General features: G+C 38.5%; 1 protein-coding gene across 5 annotated transcripts in view; it reads right to left on the bottom strand.

Annotated features, from left to right (window-relative positions):
- The window catches only part of Ralgapa1 (Ral GTPase activating protein catalytic subunit alpha 1), a 198,586-nt gene that overhangs the window by 127,668 nt on the left and 50,880 nt on the right, over positions 1–20,038 (bottom strand). For all 5 annotated transcript variants that reach the window (XM_050138855.1, XM_050138852.1, XM_050138853.1 and 2 more), the window contains exons 10-14: positions 15,062–15,301; positions 12,633–12,830; positions 10,143–10,277; positions 8,149–8,297; positions 1,188–1,317 (exon numbers count right to left, since the gene is read on the bottom strand). In XM_050138855.1, coding sequence (XP_049994812.1) covers positions 1,188–1,317; positions 8,149–8,297; positions 10,143–10,277; positions 12,633–12,830; positions 15,062–15,301 — 852 coding nt within the window. The remainder of the gene's footprint in view (positions 1–1,187; positions 1,318–8,148; positions 8,298–10,142; positions 10,278–12,632; positions 12,831–15,061; positions 15,302–20,038) is intronic.

Genomic DNA, 20,038 nt, shown 5'->3' with positions numbered 1-20,038 from the left:
AACTACAAAAAAGGAGGGGGTCCTAGAGATGTACTTAATGAAATATCCTTGAAAAATAATACACAAACTAAAGGTTAAAATTACATTTTATTTTAAAGATACAACAGAAATTAAGAGCATTCTGTAATAAATCCAATTACAGTATTAAAAGTTTATACTTTAGAGAGCAGAAAATACTGGTTATCTGGTATCCCTTGAGGTTTTATAGATTGTTACTAAATATTTATCCTATTAATGATTAAGTAACAAAATAAAAAGTTTTCAAAACTGTAACTCCATGGATTTTGCTAAGGAATTATTATAAATTCACACATGAAATGTAAAGACAGCACTGAAGTGACTAGTGACCTTTCGTTCTGTCTCTAAATGTTCAAACTTCAAAAGAAGTTATTTTGCACAGCAAGCTAAATTTCTATCTTTTTGTGGCTCCTATCACTAGACTACTTATAAAAATGAAGAATTTTCTAAAAGTTTAGATAACACGTTTCTATTTTAAAAGTTAATTTACCATCAGCAGAGTTTTTAGGTAGTGACTACGAGCTGAAAAATGCCAGTTATATGGCTACATTTATGGTTAAGGATTAGATAGGAAATAGTCTTTACCTCTGACATAAAGAATTATTTTAATCATGTAATTTTATTTAATGTGTCGCCATAAAAATATTTCCTGTTTTCAGAGTTTATAGTAAGTTTAAAGTCAGTACATTACCTTCATGTTGAAAAAATATGCAATTCCTTTATAATCAAAAGTACCACTGATCAAATCAACTCGAGGAAGGAGAACAATAAAAGTCTATGGGGCTGCAGCACAAGAATGACTCTTGGTTATGTACTACATTTTTATTACTACAGAACAAAATGAAAAATGTTTTTCCTAATGATCCCAGAGATTCAGAAACTCATAAAACACTCAGGTATTATTCCTGAAGCCCTTTGCTAGCTCTCTGAAATGATAAGCATGCACCACACTGGAGGGAAAATAAGGCCATTACTCTTCGTCACAACGTTTCTCTTCCATTACGTGGTGAATTTGTGTGCATGGCTATTCAGCTGAGCAGCTTTTAATTTAGCTCTATAAAAGGTACTTAAACAGATTTCTGATTTAAAGCATTTTCCCCTAACAAGCTCAGCTTCAGTGAATCTTTTAAAAATGAACACACTTCTAGCTATCTATTTATTTTTATTGCCTGGAAAAGTGGTCCTGCAAGTCGACCTGCCAGGGTCATGGTTTTTTTCCCCTGGAACTGCAGAAAAGCTTGTGATGACATCTTCAGCACAGACTCTGTGACTCTGAGCAGCACGAGCAGCATCTGTTCCCTTAAAGAAAGAAGATCCATTAATGTTTCTTCCTGCTTTGGGTTACTGATCAATTTTCATATCCATATGTTGTGAAAATAACATTACCACTGGAATAACTCAAATACTAAATCTTTGAAAGAGCACCAAGTTTTTAGTATTCTTTAACATTAAAATTAAGAATTGAAGTTTGTAAGCCTTTATGAAGCTATCATGAAACCCTTTAGGGTACAATACCTTCAGGTACAAATTTTATGCTGTATGGTTTTAATAATGAACACTTGGGAAAAAAGAAAAGGCAAAGATATTGCTTCTCTTCCTCCCAACTCCCCCTTCCCATTTGTTTCTTGAGACAGAGACTCATAAAACCTAGGCTGGCTTCAACATTCCTATAGAGCCAAAGATGACTTTGAACTCCTAATCCCTCTGATTCCATGTCCCTAGGGTACAGAAGCTTGCCACCATACCCTTTCCTCCCTTTTAGTTTCAGTGATTTAGAAAATCATTTATATGTTTACAGGTGTATCTGTGTGAGTATAGGTCACATGTGTGCAGGCACCTGACGAAGTCAGAAGGCATCAGATTCCCTGGAGCTGGAGTTACCAGCAGTGGTGGACCTCCTAATGTGGGTGCTGGGAACTGAACTCAGGTTCTCTAGAAGGGCATAAAGAGCTCTTAACTGCTGAGCCCCATTTAACAACTGTTTCAGTCTTTTGTTCTACATGTGTATTGGAAATGGAACTAATTCTAACATTGTCTTTACCTTAAACTCGTTCTTCGAGATGCTTCCTGCTGATACCATAAAACTACAGCTGATATTTGGAAACAAATTCAGCAACATACCGACATATGAGGCTGATAGCTAAGCATAGTGGAATGCACCTGTAATCCTCAGGGGACTGAGGCAGGACGGGTGGTATGTTTAGGACCACAGTAAGACCTTGTCTGCCCAAAAAAATAAATAAGTAAATAAAAAAGGAAGGAAAAGGAAAGAAAGAAAACTGACAAGAGAGTTTTAGTTGAGTATAGAGGCAAGCCAGAGTCCAAGCCCCGATCAGTCTCCACCACAGAGGCTACTGTACAGGCCCTATCTAGGTAGGCACAGCTTTAAGGATGGTCACTGTTAAGAAATGTGGGTAAAGCAGTAAGATGTCCCAGATCTAGATGTCATTTGGAGGGAGGAAGTGAATCAAATAGAAAATTAACAATCAGATAAAAATAAAATTGCCTGAGGCTAGAGGCAATAGCAAAGCATTTGCCTATAGTGTGTGAGGTAAGGCTCAACACCATAAAAAAAAAGCAAACAATGCAATCTTGTGCAACCACTTTGGAAATCAGTGTTTCGGTTTCTCAGGAAATTTGGGATCAACCTACCCCTGGACCCAGCAATACCACTCTTGGGAATATACCCAAGAGATGCCCTATCATGACAAAAGCATTTGTTCAACTATGTTCATAGCAGTATTATTTGTAATAGCCAGAACCTGGAAACAACCTAGATGCCCTTCAATGGAAGAATGGATGAAGAAAGTGTGGAATATATACACATTAGAGTACTATGCTGCGGTAAAAAACAATGACTTCTCGAATTTTGCATGCAAATGGATGGAAATAGAAAACACTATCCTGAGCGAGGTAACCCAGACCCAAAAAGATGAACATGGGATGTATTCACTCATAATTGGTTTCTAGCCATAAATAAAGGTCACGGAGTGTATACCTGGTGAACCTAACGAAGCTAAAGAAGAAGGTGAACCCAAGAAAAAACATATAGTTATCCTCTTGCCTAAGGGAAGTAGATAAAATTGCCAGGGACAAAATTGGGATCTTGGGGGTGGGGTGGGGATAAGGGGGGACAGGGAGAGAAAAGTAAGAAGGGGAGGATTGGGGGAACTTGAGGAAACAGGAAGATTGGGATAAAGGAAGGTTGGATAGGGGAGCAGGGAAGCACATATCTTAGTTAAAAGAGCCACCTTAGTGTTGGCAAGAGACTTGAACCTAGAGTGGCTCCCAGGAGCCCAAGGCGATGTCCCCAGTTAGTCCCTTGGGAAGCTGAGGATAGGGAACCTGAACTGACCCTATCCTATAGCATTACTGACGAATATCTTTCATATCACCATAGAACCTTCATCTGGTGATGGATGGAGATAGAGACAGAGACCCACACTGGAGCACTGGACTGAGCTCCCAAGGTCCCAATGAGAAGCAGATGGAGGGAGAACACGAGCAAGGATGTCAGGACCACGGGGGGTGCACCCACCCACTGAGACAGTGGGGCTGATCTATTGGGAGCTCACCAAAGCCAGCTGGACTGTGACTGAAACAGCATGGGATAAAACCGGACTCTCTGATCATGGCGAACAATGAGGACTGATGAGAAGCCAAGGTCAATGGCAAGGGGTTTTGATCCTACTTCATGTTCTGGCTTGGTGGGAGCCTAGCCAGTTTGGATGTTCACCTTCCTAGACATGGAAGGAGGGGGGAGGACCTTGGACTTTCCACAGGGCAGGGAACCATGACTGCTCTTTGGATTAGAGAGGGAGGGGGAGAGGAGTGGGGGGAGGGGGAGAAGAGTGGGGGGAGGGGGAGAAGAGTGGGGGGAGGGGGAGGGAAATGGGTGGCTGGGAGGAGGCGGAAACTTTTTTTTTCTTATTCTCAATAAAAGAAAAAAGAAAAAAAAAATAAACAAAACACAGCCATTGCTCAGAGAATAAAATCTGTTTTTAGATTTTTCTATAATTATTTTCTAAATCTTTTTTAAAAACTTTCTTTATATTTATTCTATGCATATTTTACATCATATATCTTGATCCCATTCATTTCTCCATACCTTAGCAGCTGCCCTCTATACCTGCACTCACCCCTTCCCAAAATAAAACAAATTTTAAGAGACAAAAGGGGAAAAGGGGGAAAAATTAAAAATCTCATCATGAAAACTGCAGTGTGACACAGTGAGTCATGCATTAAACCCTTTGTCCATGCACTGTGAAAAGTCATTGCTAGGGCTCAAGCCTCTGGCTTCTGCTACACTGCAGATGCTGGTGGGCCCTCACTAGGACTCTTTCTAGATATCCTGTTGTTGCCTTGTGTCATGGAGATCCTGCAACTTTGGGTCTGTGAGTCAGGTCCCTTCACATGCCCCAGCAAATCACTGACGAAGTGGATGTTGGGGCCAGCCAAGTCATAACTCTGGTTCTGGGCCCTTGGTCTGCCTACCAGTTCTCCCCTGTCCTCACCACCAGGTTGAGCTCTCTAGTATTGCCCCTACTGATTCGTCTCTTGCAGCAATGAGTGAGGGGTGGGGCCAGTTCTCCTATTTTCACACTCAGAATAGGCCCTCTCACTCCTACACCATTAGGGCCAGCTCTAGTGTGTTGTCCAGGTGAGGAATAGGGGCCACTCTTCCGAGTCCTGCAGCTGATAAGGTCAGCTGTCTCATATGCTGCAGGTGGCAAGGGGTAAGGAGGAGCATCTCTCACCCTCCCACATCACCACTTGACAATGAATAATGGGGGCAGCTCTCCCATGCTTACAACTTCAGGCTGGCTCACCTACACTGTGCAGGGCCTGCTCTCCCAAGTGTTGCAGCTGGTGGGCAGCAGGGACAGCTCTCCAGCTCTTGTGACCTTAGGGCCAGTTTTGCATCTGCCTCAGGCACTCATGGGGAGGGGGCAACTGTCCCCTGCCCATGCTGCAACAGGACAGATGGGTGATGGGGACAGCACACTCTTGCCCACTACTTCAGGGGGCTCACCCATACCTCTGCCAACATGGTTAGCGCTATTGTGTCTCCCAAGTGAGGTGCAGGACATGCTCTCCCTAATGTTGCAGCTGGTGGGGGTCAGGGTCAGCTCTCCCATTCTTATGACCACAGGGTCACCAGAGATTAAAATTTTAAGTTAAATATTTGTTACCTTAGGCTTCTAGCTTAGCTATATGAAATGAAAATCTAACTACATACAACACAGTTTATAAATAAACCTCATCTTATTTACTAAACTTTAATTCATATATAAGGTGACTCATAATTTATACTACAAAAAGAGTAACTTTAATTAGCACAGAAAATCTCATAAAATCAATGAAAAATATGTGTACTCATATTGCCTTAGGCACTATGACTTCAGCTTTAAAGGAATTTCAAAGAATTCTGAGGGCTAGAAAGATGGACTCATCAGTGGAGAGCATGAGCTGCTCTTCCAGAGAACCTAGGTTCGATTCCTTGCACCCATATGGTGGCTCACATCTCCTTTAATCCCAGACCAAGGAGATCCAGTACATTTTTCTGGGCCTTTGCAGCACCAAGCACACGTGCAGGAAAAACACTCATATGTGTAAAAATTAAATTTAAATTTTTAATTAAAACTATGAAATAAACTCTAAAACTGTGTTTCACATGGCAACATTCCTGGCTCATCATTGATTCGAAACTTATAGAAAAAAAAATCATAGGACCAAAAGAAACATACTTCATGATGGGCAGTGATGGCACACGCCTTTAATCTCAGCACTCTGGAGGCAGAGGCATGCAGATCTTGAAGAGTTTGAGACCAGCCTGGTCTACAAAGTGAGTTCCAGGACAGTCAAGGCTATACACTGAAACTCTGTCTTGAAAAACAAAGCAAACTAAAGAAAGTAAAGAAAAAACTCTACTTCAGTTTGGTATGATTTCCTGGTTTTGTTTTGGAGAGAGTATACCTCTTTGTAGCCCAGGTGAGCCTCAACTCTGCAATCCTCCCACATCTGCCTCCCAAGTGCTGGATTACCAGTGTACACATCCATGTTTGGTTTTTAAAATAGAATACTTTTCAAAAGGAGAAAGACTATAATGCAAACTCTGTTTATCACTCATCATGAGTTCCATAAACAAAATCCAGTCATTGAATCTCCTGTGGCAAACTCAAGGAGACAAACATTATTAAGGAACAATGTGATGAGAATGCATGTGAAATGCTTGAAAATGTCTGGAGCACAAAGGGTTCCAAATATGTTAATAAGCATTTCTACGTGCAATTCTATAGAGACTTCAGTAAAGAATGTAGCTAAAGTGCTGGGAGATGGTCCAGCAGTTAGAGCACTGGCTGCTCTTGCAGAGGAGCCGGGTTCAATTCCAGCACTACATGGCAGCTCACAAGGCTCTTTAACTCCAATTCTAGGGGATCGGGAAAGGGAGGCCCTATTCTGGCCTCCACAGAACCTAGGCATAGTGTAGTTATAAACACGTAGGAAAAACACTTATACATATATAAATCTTTAAAGCCATTTCCTTCTCAGTAAGGAAACATAAATTAAGCACACCCTTTAACCAAGTGTTCCCACTTGTTAAAAATAACTCAAAAAAATGTAAGGTCCTATACTCTCCTGCCCCAAAATAAGAATACATGTGTGTGTGTGTGTGTGTGTGTGTGTGTGTGTGTGTGTGTGTGTGTGTGCCCATTAATAGATGTCGGTTTGTCGGTTAGGATAGTTACAGGCTTGTGTTTCCAGCTACTAAGGAGGCTGAGGCAGGAAGATCATACATGTAAGGCCTGCCTGAGCTACAGAGTGAGATCAAGGCTAGGATGGACAACTTAATGAGACCCTGTTCAAAATCAGTAAGTTGTGGTAGTTTACAATCATAATCCCAACACTCAGGAGACTAAGGCAGGAGAGTCAAGAAGCCCAGTCAGCCTGGAATACACAGATAGCAAGATCTTTCTACAAAATAAGTCAAAAAGTAAGTAAATAAATAAATAAAATTTTAAAGGAAGAAAAAAAAAAGGACCCAGGGATATAGCTATTAATTGTGTGTTAGAGAACTTCTTAGCATGTGCAAGACCATGGTTAAGTACCTAATACTGAAAAAAACCACACAATAAAAATATGCTTCACATGCTATATTACTACGCAATTGCATTGTGAACTAGTGAGTCAAATGTATACAAAAGGACAAACACCTCAAGAGAATGGGCTATGGGAACTTTAGGCTTTCCTTTTTGTTTTTTAACTTTTCTTGTTTTTATTATAACCATTATAAGCATTATTCTAACAAAAGCAATAAAACTGCTCTCCCTCAAAGGTCTACTTTTCTATTTAACTCACCAAGTACATAAAGGACTAAGTATATAGTATTACACTAAGTAAAGTAAGCATACAAAATTAAGATAACTGTATTATTCTTGGTGGTGGTTCCAACACATATGACTAAACAGACATTAATACAAGTAACTTAGGAATCCAGACAATTTTGAGAACTATACAGTAGTACCCATCTAGAACAAAAGGAAGTGAGGAAAAACTACATAGAAAAGAAATACAGAAAGAGGAAGGTGGAATCCACCACCTTTAGTGACCACAGAAAACATGGTAGACATTCTAAAGCAAAATTCAGAACACGCTCAGGAAAGATCACTTTGACAATTCTGGGAAGGATGCAAGGTGTAAGTTAAATTTAAGAAGTCAAACATAAGGAAAAAGCAGGAAGGGGCCTGTTAACACAAGGCTTTGAAAGCCACAGTAAAGAAATAGGCTTTAAAAGTTCAGTCAATCATCTACTAACATCTTCAATCACTTAACACAAGCAAAAATTAATTTCTCTATGTATATAGAAATACATGCATTCATTCATAGGAGAAAGAAATGAGGACATACACATACTTTAGATAGTTCGAGGGGTCTTATGGAAGCTTAATCAAGGATGTTTGGAATAAAATGAGACAGTCTACTGTCACTATGATTAGTATATAAATATTTGTACTCATTCAGAAATAACACTCTAATATTGTCACATACTCTATTCATAGACATTATCCCTTGAAAAATTACTATACTTATACAGAGAACAATAACTATATAAAGATAAAGAATTGTTACCAGGTCTTCTTGTCCATTGATACTTGCACAACCATGTATCGATAAATGTTAAGAATACGTTTACACATATCTGTGTGCTCATCCAAAAGATTTTTTATTTCATTCGCAGGTTCAAGAAGAAATATATTTGATGAGTTTATAATGAACACCTATAATAAGAGAAATCATTAATTATTCATAATGACATTTCAATGGTGGTTTTCATTTTCTCGTTTCTTTAGAACAGGATCTCACTCTGTAGCCCTGGTTGGTCTGAAACTAACTACACAGACCAGGATAAGATGAAATGAGTTGTAATCCTGCTGCTGCTGCTGTTGCCTCTTGCGTGCCAAATTATAAGCATCAGCCAACACATCTGGCTGAATGATAAATTTCTTATTTAAAGGAAAAATTAGACTGGCATGCAGGGTTAATACCTGTAATCCCAGAACTCAGAAAGATGACAAGGAGGCTGAAGGTGTGAGACCAGTCTGGGATAAAAAAATAAGACTTGATCTATCTATCTCTGTCTGTCTCTGTCTCTCTCTCTCACACACACAAACACACAGAATGAGAGACAGAGAGACAGAAAGAAACAAGTACTGATCTAGAATAAATTTAAAACCACGATGTATTAGTTAATACTCCTATTTCTACTACCATTTTGGCATATGATATTTAATCTCATTAACACTCAAATAAATGGATCCATATTAAAAGCATATTTCTAAAGTGAGTGGTCTATAGTCATAATCAAGTACCCATTTCTAGGTACTTCCATGAGAACAGTCAGGGAGACACAAAAAAATCCATGTGAAATCATCTACCTAGAGAGCAGTCAGTGAGAAAAGAACAGGAGGATATGCTATTCTGAGGACAGTGTGGGAGGATCTCAGGGAGAACAACTCTCTCTCTCTGCATATGCTCCTCACCAGGCCAGCAGTCAGGTAAGAATGTAAATGTACTTTTAGTAAAACTCAGATGTGTGTACCTTTAACCACATTGCTGCAAAAGCAGAGACAGATGATCTCTGGGAGTTAGAGGCCACCTGGTATATACAGTGCAACTCTACCTCAAAAAAATAAAATAAAAAAGGACTTTTGATTTAACAAGATAGATGTTAGAAGTGGTTTCGACAAGAAAAAAGAATTGGTGAGAGCACAGCTCTGTGACAGGATGCTCAAGCATCATGTCCTAGGCCTTGGGTGCTGTACTAAGTACCATTAAAAAAAAAAAGCACAAACTGAAGAGAAGGAAAAGGAGAAAAGGAATATAAGAAACTCCTGCAAATCCTTTAAAAGAGCAAACATCTAACAGTGGGAGAAAAGCATAATGAAACACACAGCAAGTCAGATGAGATGTGCAGATGGAGACCCAGGAAGCATTTATGGATTCCTATCTCTGTACACCCACCCATTACATGAATTATCATATTGTAGTTCTTCACTGTCTACAGAGGATGTGAAATGTTGTTTTTTAAAAATTCTGAGGCTAGTGACATGGTTTAGTGGGCAAGGCCCTTGCTGCCAAGTCTGATGACTCAAGTATGATCTCTGGCATACACATGCTTACACATGGTTAGAAGAGAATACACTGGCACAAGTTATCTACTGACCTCCGCATGGCAAACACACACTTGTACCCCCAATACACACACTAAGTGTGAAAACAAAATTATATTTTCCTAATTCAGTTTACCTTTCCTTTATTAGTCTTGAATTTCAACATCTTTTTCCATCTATGAACTATGTAATGTTTGTCAGTATTTATTTTATGAAAGACAAATATGGCATAGTGATAACTCACAGATGTGAGTGGTATATATATAAATTTAATATAATATGAAAAACCAAACTATGGGCATTTCAAATATTTAATGACTTTTTTTTTTAAGCTGAAGGGCTAGATATGTAGTTCATTGGTAGAAAACTTGCCTAGCATGCCACAAAGCCCTGGGTTCAATCCCAGGAACTATAAATATACACACAAACAACAGTAAGTATAAAGCTACCCACCTGCAAAACTGCCTGTGTACCAGCTTGAATATTTTGTTCTGTGGCTTCTTCAGAGGCATGAAAAGCAACTTGATAAGAACCATTTTTGGTCCAACTAGAATTTCGAACATGCTCAGAAATATTGGTCCCATTTTCCTGAAGCAAAATGTCAAATATTTCATCAATGAGAATGCTGCAACAAGTCAGTAACATAAAATGTGTATGGAATTATTAGATCCCACTGTTAAACTGAGTCTTTACTTCAAAACAGATCGTTTTAGGGGGTGAAGAGATGACTCAGCAGTGAAGAGCACTGACTGCTCTTCCAGAGCACCTGAGTTTAGTTCCTAGCACCCACATCAGCAGGCTTACAACTCTCTATAACTCCAGCTCCACAAGACTCTGGGGCTTCTGAGAGCACCTGCTCTCATGTGCACATACCCACATGCACACATACAGACCTATACATAACTAAAAATTAAAAATAAACCAAAAGATTAAAAAAGGTTTAACTAATAAGTGATATGTATTCACTTTAAAAAATTTTAACAGAAAAAATTATGGATAATGACTAGCTAGAGTTAATATCACATCATATATGGAATCATTTGTGTATATTCTCACATACTCAACAATCACATTACACTATTCACTGCTTTATAAAAGATTAATTCTGTTCTATACTGAATGCCAAAATCTACATAACTAGAAAACAGATTTTTAATAACAGTAAAATTCTTAAAAACAAGAGGCACTGTTTCAGACAACTACTACTGAAGCTTTCTGAAACTCTATTACAGAGCTTCAGTATTGAAAACAGCTTGGTATTGGCATAAAAACAGAGAAGTCGATCAATGGAATAGAGTAGAAGACCCAGATTTTAACCCACAAACCTATGAACACCTGATTTTTGATAAAGGAGCTAAAAGTATACAATGGAAGAAAGAAAGCATCTTCAACAAATGGTGCTGGCACAACTGGATGTCAACCTGTAGAAGAATGAAAATAGACCCATATCTATCACCATGAACAAAACTCAAGTCCAAATGGATCAAAGACCTCAATATCAATCTGAACATACTGAACCTGATAGAAGAGAAAGTGGGAAGTACCCTACAACAGTTGGGCACAGGAGATCACTTCCTATGTATAACCCCAGCAGCACAGACATTAAGGGCAACATTGAATAAATGGGACCTACTGAAACTGAGAAGCTTCTGTAAAGCAAAGGACACTGTCACTAAGACAAAAAGGCAACCCACTGACTGGGAGAAGATCCTCACCAACCCTACAACAGACAAAGGCCTGATCTCCAAAATATATAAAGAACTCAAGAAACTAGACTGTAAAAAGCTAATTAACCCAATTAAAAAATGGGGTACTGAACTGAACAGAGAATTCTCAACAGAAGAAATTCAAATGGCCATAAGACACTTAAGGTTATGCTCATCCTCCTTGGTGATCAGGGAAATGCAAATTAAAACAACTTTGAGATACCATCTTACACCTGTCAAAATGGCTAAAATCAAAAACACCAATGATAGCCTTTGCTGGAGAGGTTGTGGAGGAAGGGGTACCCTCATCCATTGCTGGTGGGAATGCAAACTTGTGCAACCACTTTGGAAATCAGTGTGGCGGTTTCTCAGGAAATTCGGAATCAACCTACCCCAAGATACAGTAATACCACTCTTGGGAATATACCCAAGAGATGCCCTATCATATGACAAAAGCATTTGTTCAACTATGTTCATAGCAGCACTATTTGTAATAGCCAGAACCTGGAAACAACCTAGATGCCCTTCAATTGAAGAATGGATGAAGAAAGTGTGGAATATATACATATTAGAGTACTACTCAGCGTTAAAAAATAATGACTTCTCGAATTTTGCATGCAAATGGATGGAAATAGAAAACACTATCCTGAGCGAGGTAACCCAGACCCAAAAAGATGAACATGGGATGTACTCACTCATAATTGGTTTCTAGCCATAAATACAGGACATTGAGCATTTAATTTGTGATCCTAGAGAAGCTAAATAAGAAGGTGAACCCAAAGGAAAACACATAGTCACCCGCCTGGATATGGAAAGTAGACAAGATTGCCGGGCAAAAACTGGGAACTTGGGATGAGGTGGCACGGGGCCAAGGGGAAATGGGGTGAGAAACGTGAGAAGGGGAGATTGGGGGGAGCTTGGGGGAATGGGATGGTTGTATAAAAACTTATTGCCAGTGAAAAGAGTTTACAAAGCCCTGATCTACACAACATAACCTCGCTGTTACTTGTTTATTTTTTGCTTTTAGATTATAGCATCAAAATAAATATAAAATAAAATTGTCACATCACAGAACTTTGCAAAAGAGTACTGAGATAAATACTGTGATATAAAATGTAAATTATACTGAAAACAACCTTTATCTATCTAAACAAATTCATATCAACACATTATTATACTTTTGAAAAACTCTAATCTATTGACCTTACATTAAACCATAAATAAGTTATCATTTTACCTCTTCTCTTTTTTCTCCATCTTCTATTGAAATATTCTGGTCTGTAATGTTTTCGAGACAAGGTATATCTGAAGAGGGGAGCACACGTTCGTCAGGCTCCTGCATAAACAAAGGCTTTTCCTCTTGTTGGATCCATTCTTGATACACTTTCACCACTTTTCTCATAGCTGCTGCTTCACAAATTGGTAATAAAAATGCCTAGTAAATAGGAAGAAAAGAAAAAGAATGATACATTTTATTTTGTCACAAACATAATAATATATTTCTCATCTCACACAATGAGGATATTAACAATTTCACAAACTTAACTCATTAACTACTAATCAATTCACAAAAAGCCTTTTATCTCCAGATATTTTGTGAATACCTTGAAAGAGAAATACGGTACATAACTATTCAAGCAGAAGGAACAAAGATTTTTTTAACTGCGTTACTTCTGAATGGTAATATTGTTTCATGAAATTTTACTCTTACAAAGTTCAAAATAAATATAACTTCTCATGATAAGCCACATTTTATAAACTTATATTTACTGCTATTTTGAGAATTATTACTATTAAAATGTTCTCATAAGCCAGACAGTAGTGGCACAGCCTTTAATCCCAGCACTCAGGAGGCAGAGACAGGCAGATCTCTGTGAGTTCAAGACCGGCCTGGTCTACGAGAGCTAGTTCTAGGACAGCTAGGAGTGTTACACAGAGAAATCCTGTCTTGAAAAACCAGAAGAAAAAAGTGTACCCATAAAAAGATTTACTTCAGATGAAGAATATAGACAGTTGAATAAAATAAGAATAATGATGTGTGGTATGAAAGAAGTCAATAACATGATACTGAAGAAAAATATTAAGTCATAACTAAAAGTTCTGTACAAAGTTTCACCAACAGAATAGATGAAGGAGAGAAAAAATAACCGTTCCAAAAGACAAGATGGAGGAAATGGAACAATTCAGTAAGGAAAAAAAATCAAGGTAATTTGAGAATTCCAAGACTCATGTGATACTATGAAAAGACCGAATCTAAAGGTCAGGGGCATAGGAGAAAAATTTTATTTTAAAAACACACAAAATTTTCAAAATAATCATAAAAGAAATGTCCATCCATATAAGGAGGGCATTCGGGACACCAAGAAAGAACTTCCCCTTGGACTCTAATTAAAATACTAAATATACAGAACAAAGCATACTGAAAGTAGCAGAGAAATACATGAAGTTACACATAAAGGCAGATCCATCAGAATAACAGTAGATTTGCCAACTAAAACTTAGTGAAAAAGTAGAAGGTCCTAGAAAGATGCACTTCAAGTTTTAAAAGTCAATTGCTAACCCACAAATGCTGCCAGAACAAGCAGAGATATCTGTCACAGCAGAAGCAGAAGTAAACTTTCCACGATAAAAACTGGCTAACAGAACTTACAACCATTAAGTCATCTCTCTATAGAAGCTACTTTAAAGGAATGTTCCAGACTAAAAACAAACAAACAAACAACCCATCCACATGAAACAAGTCACACCAGAATAATAATCAGGAAAGGAAAAGAACAAAACACTATAAAAATCAACAAAATAACAGGAATCAGTGCACAGCATTAAATAAGAGCTCTGAATATTAATGATCTCAATATTCCAAACCAAGATACAGACAAGCAGATTGGATCAAAAGCAGGAAACATCTTTTTGTTCCCTCTAAGAAAATACTTCACCACACACACCCAAAAAAAAAAAAAAAAAAAAAAGACAGGATAAAAGGGAATAGAAGGGTGTTCCAAGCAAACAGACCTAGGAGACAAGCAGATGTCACTCCTGTAACATCAGACAAAGCACAGCTCACTACAAAACTAAGAGGAAAGATAAAGACGACAACTTCATGTGACTGAGGAAATTAACTATCAAGAAAACATTGTAATTCTTTACATATGTGTTACAAGCACAGGCACACCCATTTCCTCAAATGCTACTAGATGTAAAGGCACGCATTAACCCCAACACTATAGTAGTGGGTGACTTCAATATCCTCCTCTCGTCTACTGACAAGTCATCTGACAGAAAACAACCAGGAACATCTGCATTAAATGAAATCGTACATTAAGTGGACTTATCACAGCAACAGAAACCCTAAGACGCACAGTGAATAATTACGAACTCTTTGGATAATTTAGGGAATATGAAGGGGAGGAAAAAGAAAGGAACGGTGAGGGTGCAACTCCAGTAGAGCATGTGTTCTGCACGCACAAATCTCTGTTTCTCTACGGGAAGAAAACAACAAGCAAAAAATAGAAGGAGAAAGGTAAAGGATTTTCAAATAAATTTAAGAAACTTAAAATTAACTTTTAAAATCTTTATAGAATCATTTTAAAATAGCTAAACATCAATATATTCAGTAATAATGACATAATTTTCATTATAATCTGAAACTGTTCCCATGTATTTTACCTGACGAAATATCTCTGTGACAAAGTTTACATTGCTTCTTTTGGATGAAAACACTCTGCGAACAATCTCGATGTCCGTGAGATGCTCTTCGTCAATGCTGCAGAGACTAGAAGAGCTAGGCTCTCGCTCCGTGAGCGTGCTTGTATTGGAATGAGACTGCTCTGGCTCGGTAGTTTTGTCTGCTTTATCAACATTATCATTTTTGTTTTCTTCTCTGGATACCAAACTAGCAGCTGCTCTCTAAAATGAAAACAACAATGAAAGATATCATTATCACTCAACTCAATGTTTTGCTTTTAGTAAATACTAGCATACCCCAAGGCCACATCCAACACTGTTAAAAGCCAGATAAACAATTACAATCCATGCTGAAAAATTAAGCAGAAATGCAGATAATACCTAAGTGACAGAGGAAAAACTCAAAATGTGTAATAACAAATCATCTACATACCCTTAATTAAACTGAGGTAATTCAATTAAGTCATCAATTAAACCCACATGAAAAAACTTTCAACACACAGTCACAGAGAGGAAGCTGAGGTCTTTAAGAACGAGTAAATAACTGACAAGAAAACAGCACCAGGCTATTTATTTCACAATGCTAAGTATTTAATCTTTCCTGAAGCAGAACAAGAAGAGTGTGGGGACTGCAGACCACAAAGACCCTGAATTTCCTGTAAACAACTGTTTCCCTCTGCTCTGAGCAGGAGACCCTGATAGCAGGGGAGTGGTTTCTGATGGGTCTGCAGCTGAAAGATCCTGACAGCTGGGGCGCGGCCAGAGCACTATAAAAGCTGCCCCTGAAAACAATAATGGGGGTATTTTTGTTTCAACAGTGACCCATGTCTCTGTCTCTATATGTGTGTGTGTTTAAATCTTCAGGCCCTTGCCCGAGACTCATGAACTGTCTCTCCTAGTGCAGGCGCTGCACTACAGGGGTAGTACCATAGTACACGTAGTAGTACTGACAATACAGAGAGGAGGAAGAAAGATTCATGACAGAAAACAAAGAAATAAAATTAAGAGAAAATCTTCGGAATTTTGAGAAAATGCTATTCATTATAATAACAGAATACTCATCAAGCCTGGAGACCACGATTAACCTGATCAAACTGGTTTCTTACCAGAAATGCAGGGATGGCTCCACATATATAAATAAATAAACAAACATAATTCAGCACAAAAACAGACTAAAAGACAAAACTATGTGATCATCCCATTAGAAAAGGCCTTTGACAAAATCCAACATTACTTCATGATAAAAGTTCTGGAGAGACTAGGGATACAAAGAATATACCTCAACATAATAAAGGCAATTTACAGTAAGCCCACAGCCAAAGTCAACCTAAATGGAGACAATACCAAAGCACTTCCACTAAAATCAGGAACACGACAAGAATGCCAACTCTCTATACCAATTCATATAGTACTTAAAGTTTTAGCTAGAGCAATAAAACAACTGAAGGAGATCAAGGGGATACAAATAGGAAAGGGAGAAATTCAAGTATTTTTATTTGTAGATGATATGATTTCTATATATAAAAGACCCAAAGAACTCCACCAGGAGACTTATACAGCTGCTAAACACTTAAGCAAAATAGCAGGATACAAAATTAACACACAAAAATTAGTAGTCTTCTTATATATAAATGAAAACAGGGAACAGTACCTTTACAATAGTCTCAAAAATATATATTGTAATAACTCTAAACAAGCAAGTGAAAGACTTCTATAATAAAAGCGTTAAGACACTAAAGACATCAGAAGATAGGAAGACTTCCCATGCTCTACCAAAGAACTCCTAGAGCTGATAAGTAACTTCAGTGATGTGGCACGTTACAAGATCAACTCAAAAAAAAATCAGCAGCCCTCCTATACACAAAGGATAAAGAAGCAGAGAGGGAATTCAGAGAAACTTCAACTTTTACAATAGCCACAAATAGCATAAAGTATCTTGGGGTAACTCTAACCAAGGAAATGAAAGATCTATTTGACAAAAACGTTAAGTCTTTGAAGAAAGAAACTGAAGAGGACACCAGAAAATGGAAGGATCTCTCATGCTCTTGGATGGGTAGAATCAACATAGTAAAAAATGGCAATTCTTTCCAAAGTGGTTGCACAAGTTTGCATTCCCACCAGCAATGGATGAGGGTACCCCTTACTCCACATCCTCTCCAGCAAAGGCTATCATTGGTGTTTTTGATTTTAGCCATTCTGACAGGTGTAAGATGGTATCTCAAAGTTGTTTTGATTTGCATTTCCCTGATCACTAAGGAGGTTGAGCATGACCTTATTAATGTTTTTTGGCCATTTGAACTTTTTCTGTTGAGAATTCTCTGTTCAGTTCAGTGCCCCATTTTTTAATTGGAAAGCAGTGTGGCGGTTTCTCAGGAAATTTGTGATCAACCTACCCCCAGGACCCAGCAATACCACTCTTGGGAATATACCCAAGAGATGCCCTATCATACTACAAAAGTATTTGTTCAACTATGTTCATAGCAGCATTATTTGTAATAGCCAGAACATGGAAACAACCTAGATGCCCTTCCATGGAAGAATAGATGAAGAAAGTGTGGAATATATACATATTAGAGTACTACTCAGCGGTAAAAAACAATAACTTCTTGAATTTTGTATGCAAATGGATGGAAATAGAAAACACTATCCTGAGTGAGGTAACCCAGAACCCAAAAATGAATATGGTATGTACTCACTCATAATTGGTTTTTAGCCATAAATATAGGACATTGAGCCTGTAATTCGCGATCCTAGAGAAGCTAAATAAGAAGGTGAACCCAAAGAAAAACATATAGTCATCCTCCTGGATATTGGAAGTAGACAAGATTGCTGGGCAAAAATTGGGAACTGGGGGGTGGGGTGAGATGTGGGAAAGGGGCTATGGGGAGAGACAAGTGAAAAGGGGAGGATGGGGAGAGCTTGGGGGAATGGGATGGTTGGGATAATGGAAGGATGGATATAGGAGCAGGGAAGTATATATCTTAATTAAGGGAGCCATTGTAGGGGTGGCAAGAGCCTTGACTCTAGAGGGATTCCCAGGGGTCCAGAGAGATGTCCCCAACTAGGTCCTTGGCCAGCTGAGGAGAGAGAGCCTGAAATGGCCCTATCCTATAGCCATACTAATGAATATCTTGCATATCACCAAAGAACCTTCATCTGGTGGATGGATGAAGATAGAAACAGAGACCCACATTGGAGCAATGGACTGAGCTCCCAAGGTCCAAATGAGGAACAGAAGGAGGGAGAACATGAGCAAGGAAGTCAAGACCATGAGGGGGGCACCCACAAACTGAGACGGTGTTGCTGATCTATTGGGAGCTCACCAAGGCCAGCTGGACTGGGACTGAAAAAGCATGGGATCAAACCGGACTCTGAATATGGTGGACAATGAGGGCTGACTGAGAAGCCAAGAACAATGACACTGGGTTTTGATCCTACTGCATGTACTGGCTTTGGTGGAGCCTAGTCTGTTTGGATGCTCACCTTCCTAGACCTGGATGAAGGGGGGAGGACCTTGGACTTCCCACAGAGAGGGAACCCTGACCGCTCTTTGGACTGGAGAGGGAGGGGGAGGGGGATTGGAGGGAGGAGGAGGGAAATGGGAGGAGGGGAGGAGGTGGAAATTTTTAATAATAATAATTTAATAAAGCAAAAAAATAAATAAAAGAATTAAAAAGTAAAAAAAAAAGACACTGAAGACATCAGAAGATAGGAAGACTTCCCATGCTCATGGACCCATAGGATTACTGTGAAAACAGCCATCTTATTAAAAGTATCTACAAATTCAATGCAATCCCCCAAAAAGCTCAACACAATTCTTCACAGAAATTAAAACTTGATATGGAAAGACAAAAAAATTCAGGGTACCAAAACAATCATGCAAACAAAAGAACTGATAGAAGTTCATTATCCCAAAGTTCAAGTTGTACGACAGAGCTACATTAAGAAAACCAGCATGTTATTGGCATAAAAACACACACTGATCAATGGAATTGAATTGAAGACCCAGACATAAGTCCACACACCTATGGATACTTGGTTTTTGACAAAGAAGTCAAAAATAGACATTGGAGAAAAGATCACATCTTCAACAAATGTTTCTAGTCAAGAAGAATTCAAATAGAACAATTATTTATCAGGCTGTACAAAACTCAACTCCAGATGGATCAATGATATCAACATAAGCACAGACACCTTGAATGTGATAAAAGAAAAATTGCTGGAAAGGTTCAAGTTCATTGGCACAGGAAATTACTTTCGGAACAGGACATTGATAACAATAAGATCAACAACTACTCAATGAAACCTCAGGAAGCTAAAAAGCTTGTGTACAGCAAAACACACTATCATTTCAGCAAAGTAGCAGCCTACAGAATGGGAAAACATATGATAGAAGGTTGGTATCTAAATATATATAAAGAACTAAAAAAAATTAAACAAAAACACAACAACAACACAATTAAAAGTGAGATACAGAACTAAGCAGAGTTCCCAAAAGATGAATCACAAATGGTTGAAAAACACTTAAAGAAATAAATGGTAGCCCTCTTACCAGTAAAATGCAAACTAAAAAATGGGGGCTAACACTGAGACAGCAACTGAACAATGTACAGAGAATGAGAGAATTTGGAGCACTCCATTCTAAATGGGATTTCTTCATCAAACCTGCCTCTCAAAGCTCAGGGATCTATTTGGAAGAAAAGGCAGAACGATTGTAAGAGCCAAAGGGGACAGATGACAACAAGGAAACCTTATTTTCCATACAGAACAGGACTGATGCACATATGAACTCACAGAGACTGTGAAAGCATATATAAGACTTGCACAGATTAAAGCCAGATGGAATCCCAGCACTGCGAGGCTGAAGTGGACATGGGATCCCACCTTTACCATGAAGCTTTCTGCAGCTGATACCCGCTAGCTAAGGAAATCTCACTGGCTGTATTAGTCACACCTCAG

The sequence above is a fragment of the Alexandromys fortis genome, unplaced genomic scaffold, assembly GCF_014885135.2.
Source record: "Alexandromys fortis isolate MF-2015 unplaced genomic scaffold, M_Fortis_MF-2015_v1.1 scaffold_35, whole genome shotgun sequence".
NCBI classification, from domain to species: domain Eukaryota; kingdom Metazoa; phylum Chordata; class Mammalia; order Rodentia; family Cricetidae; genus Alexandromys; species Alexandromys fortis.
The sequence above is the reverse complement of the archived record's forward strand: the minus strand, read 5'-3'. Positions and strand labels throughout refer to the sequence as shown.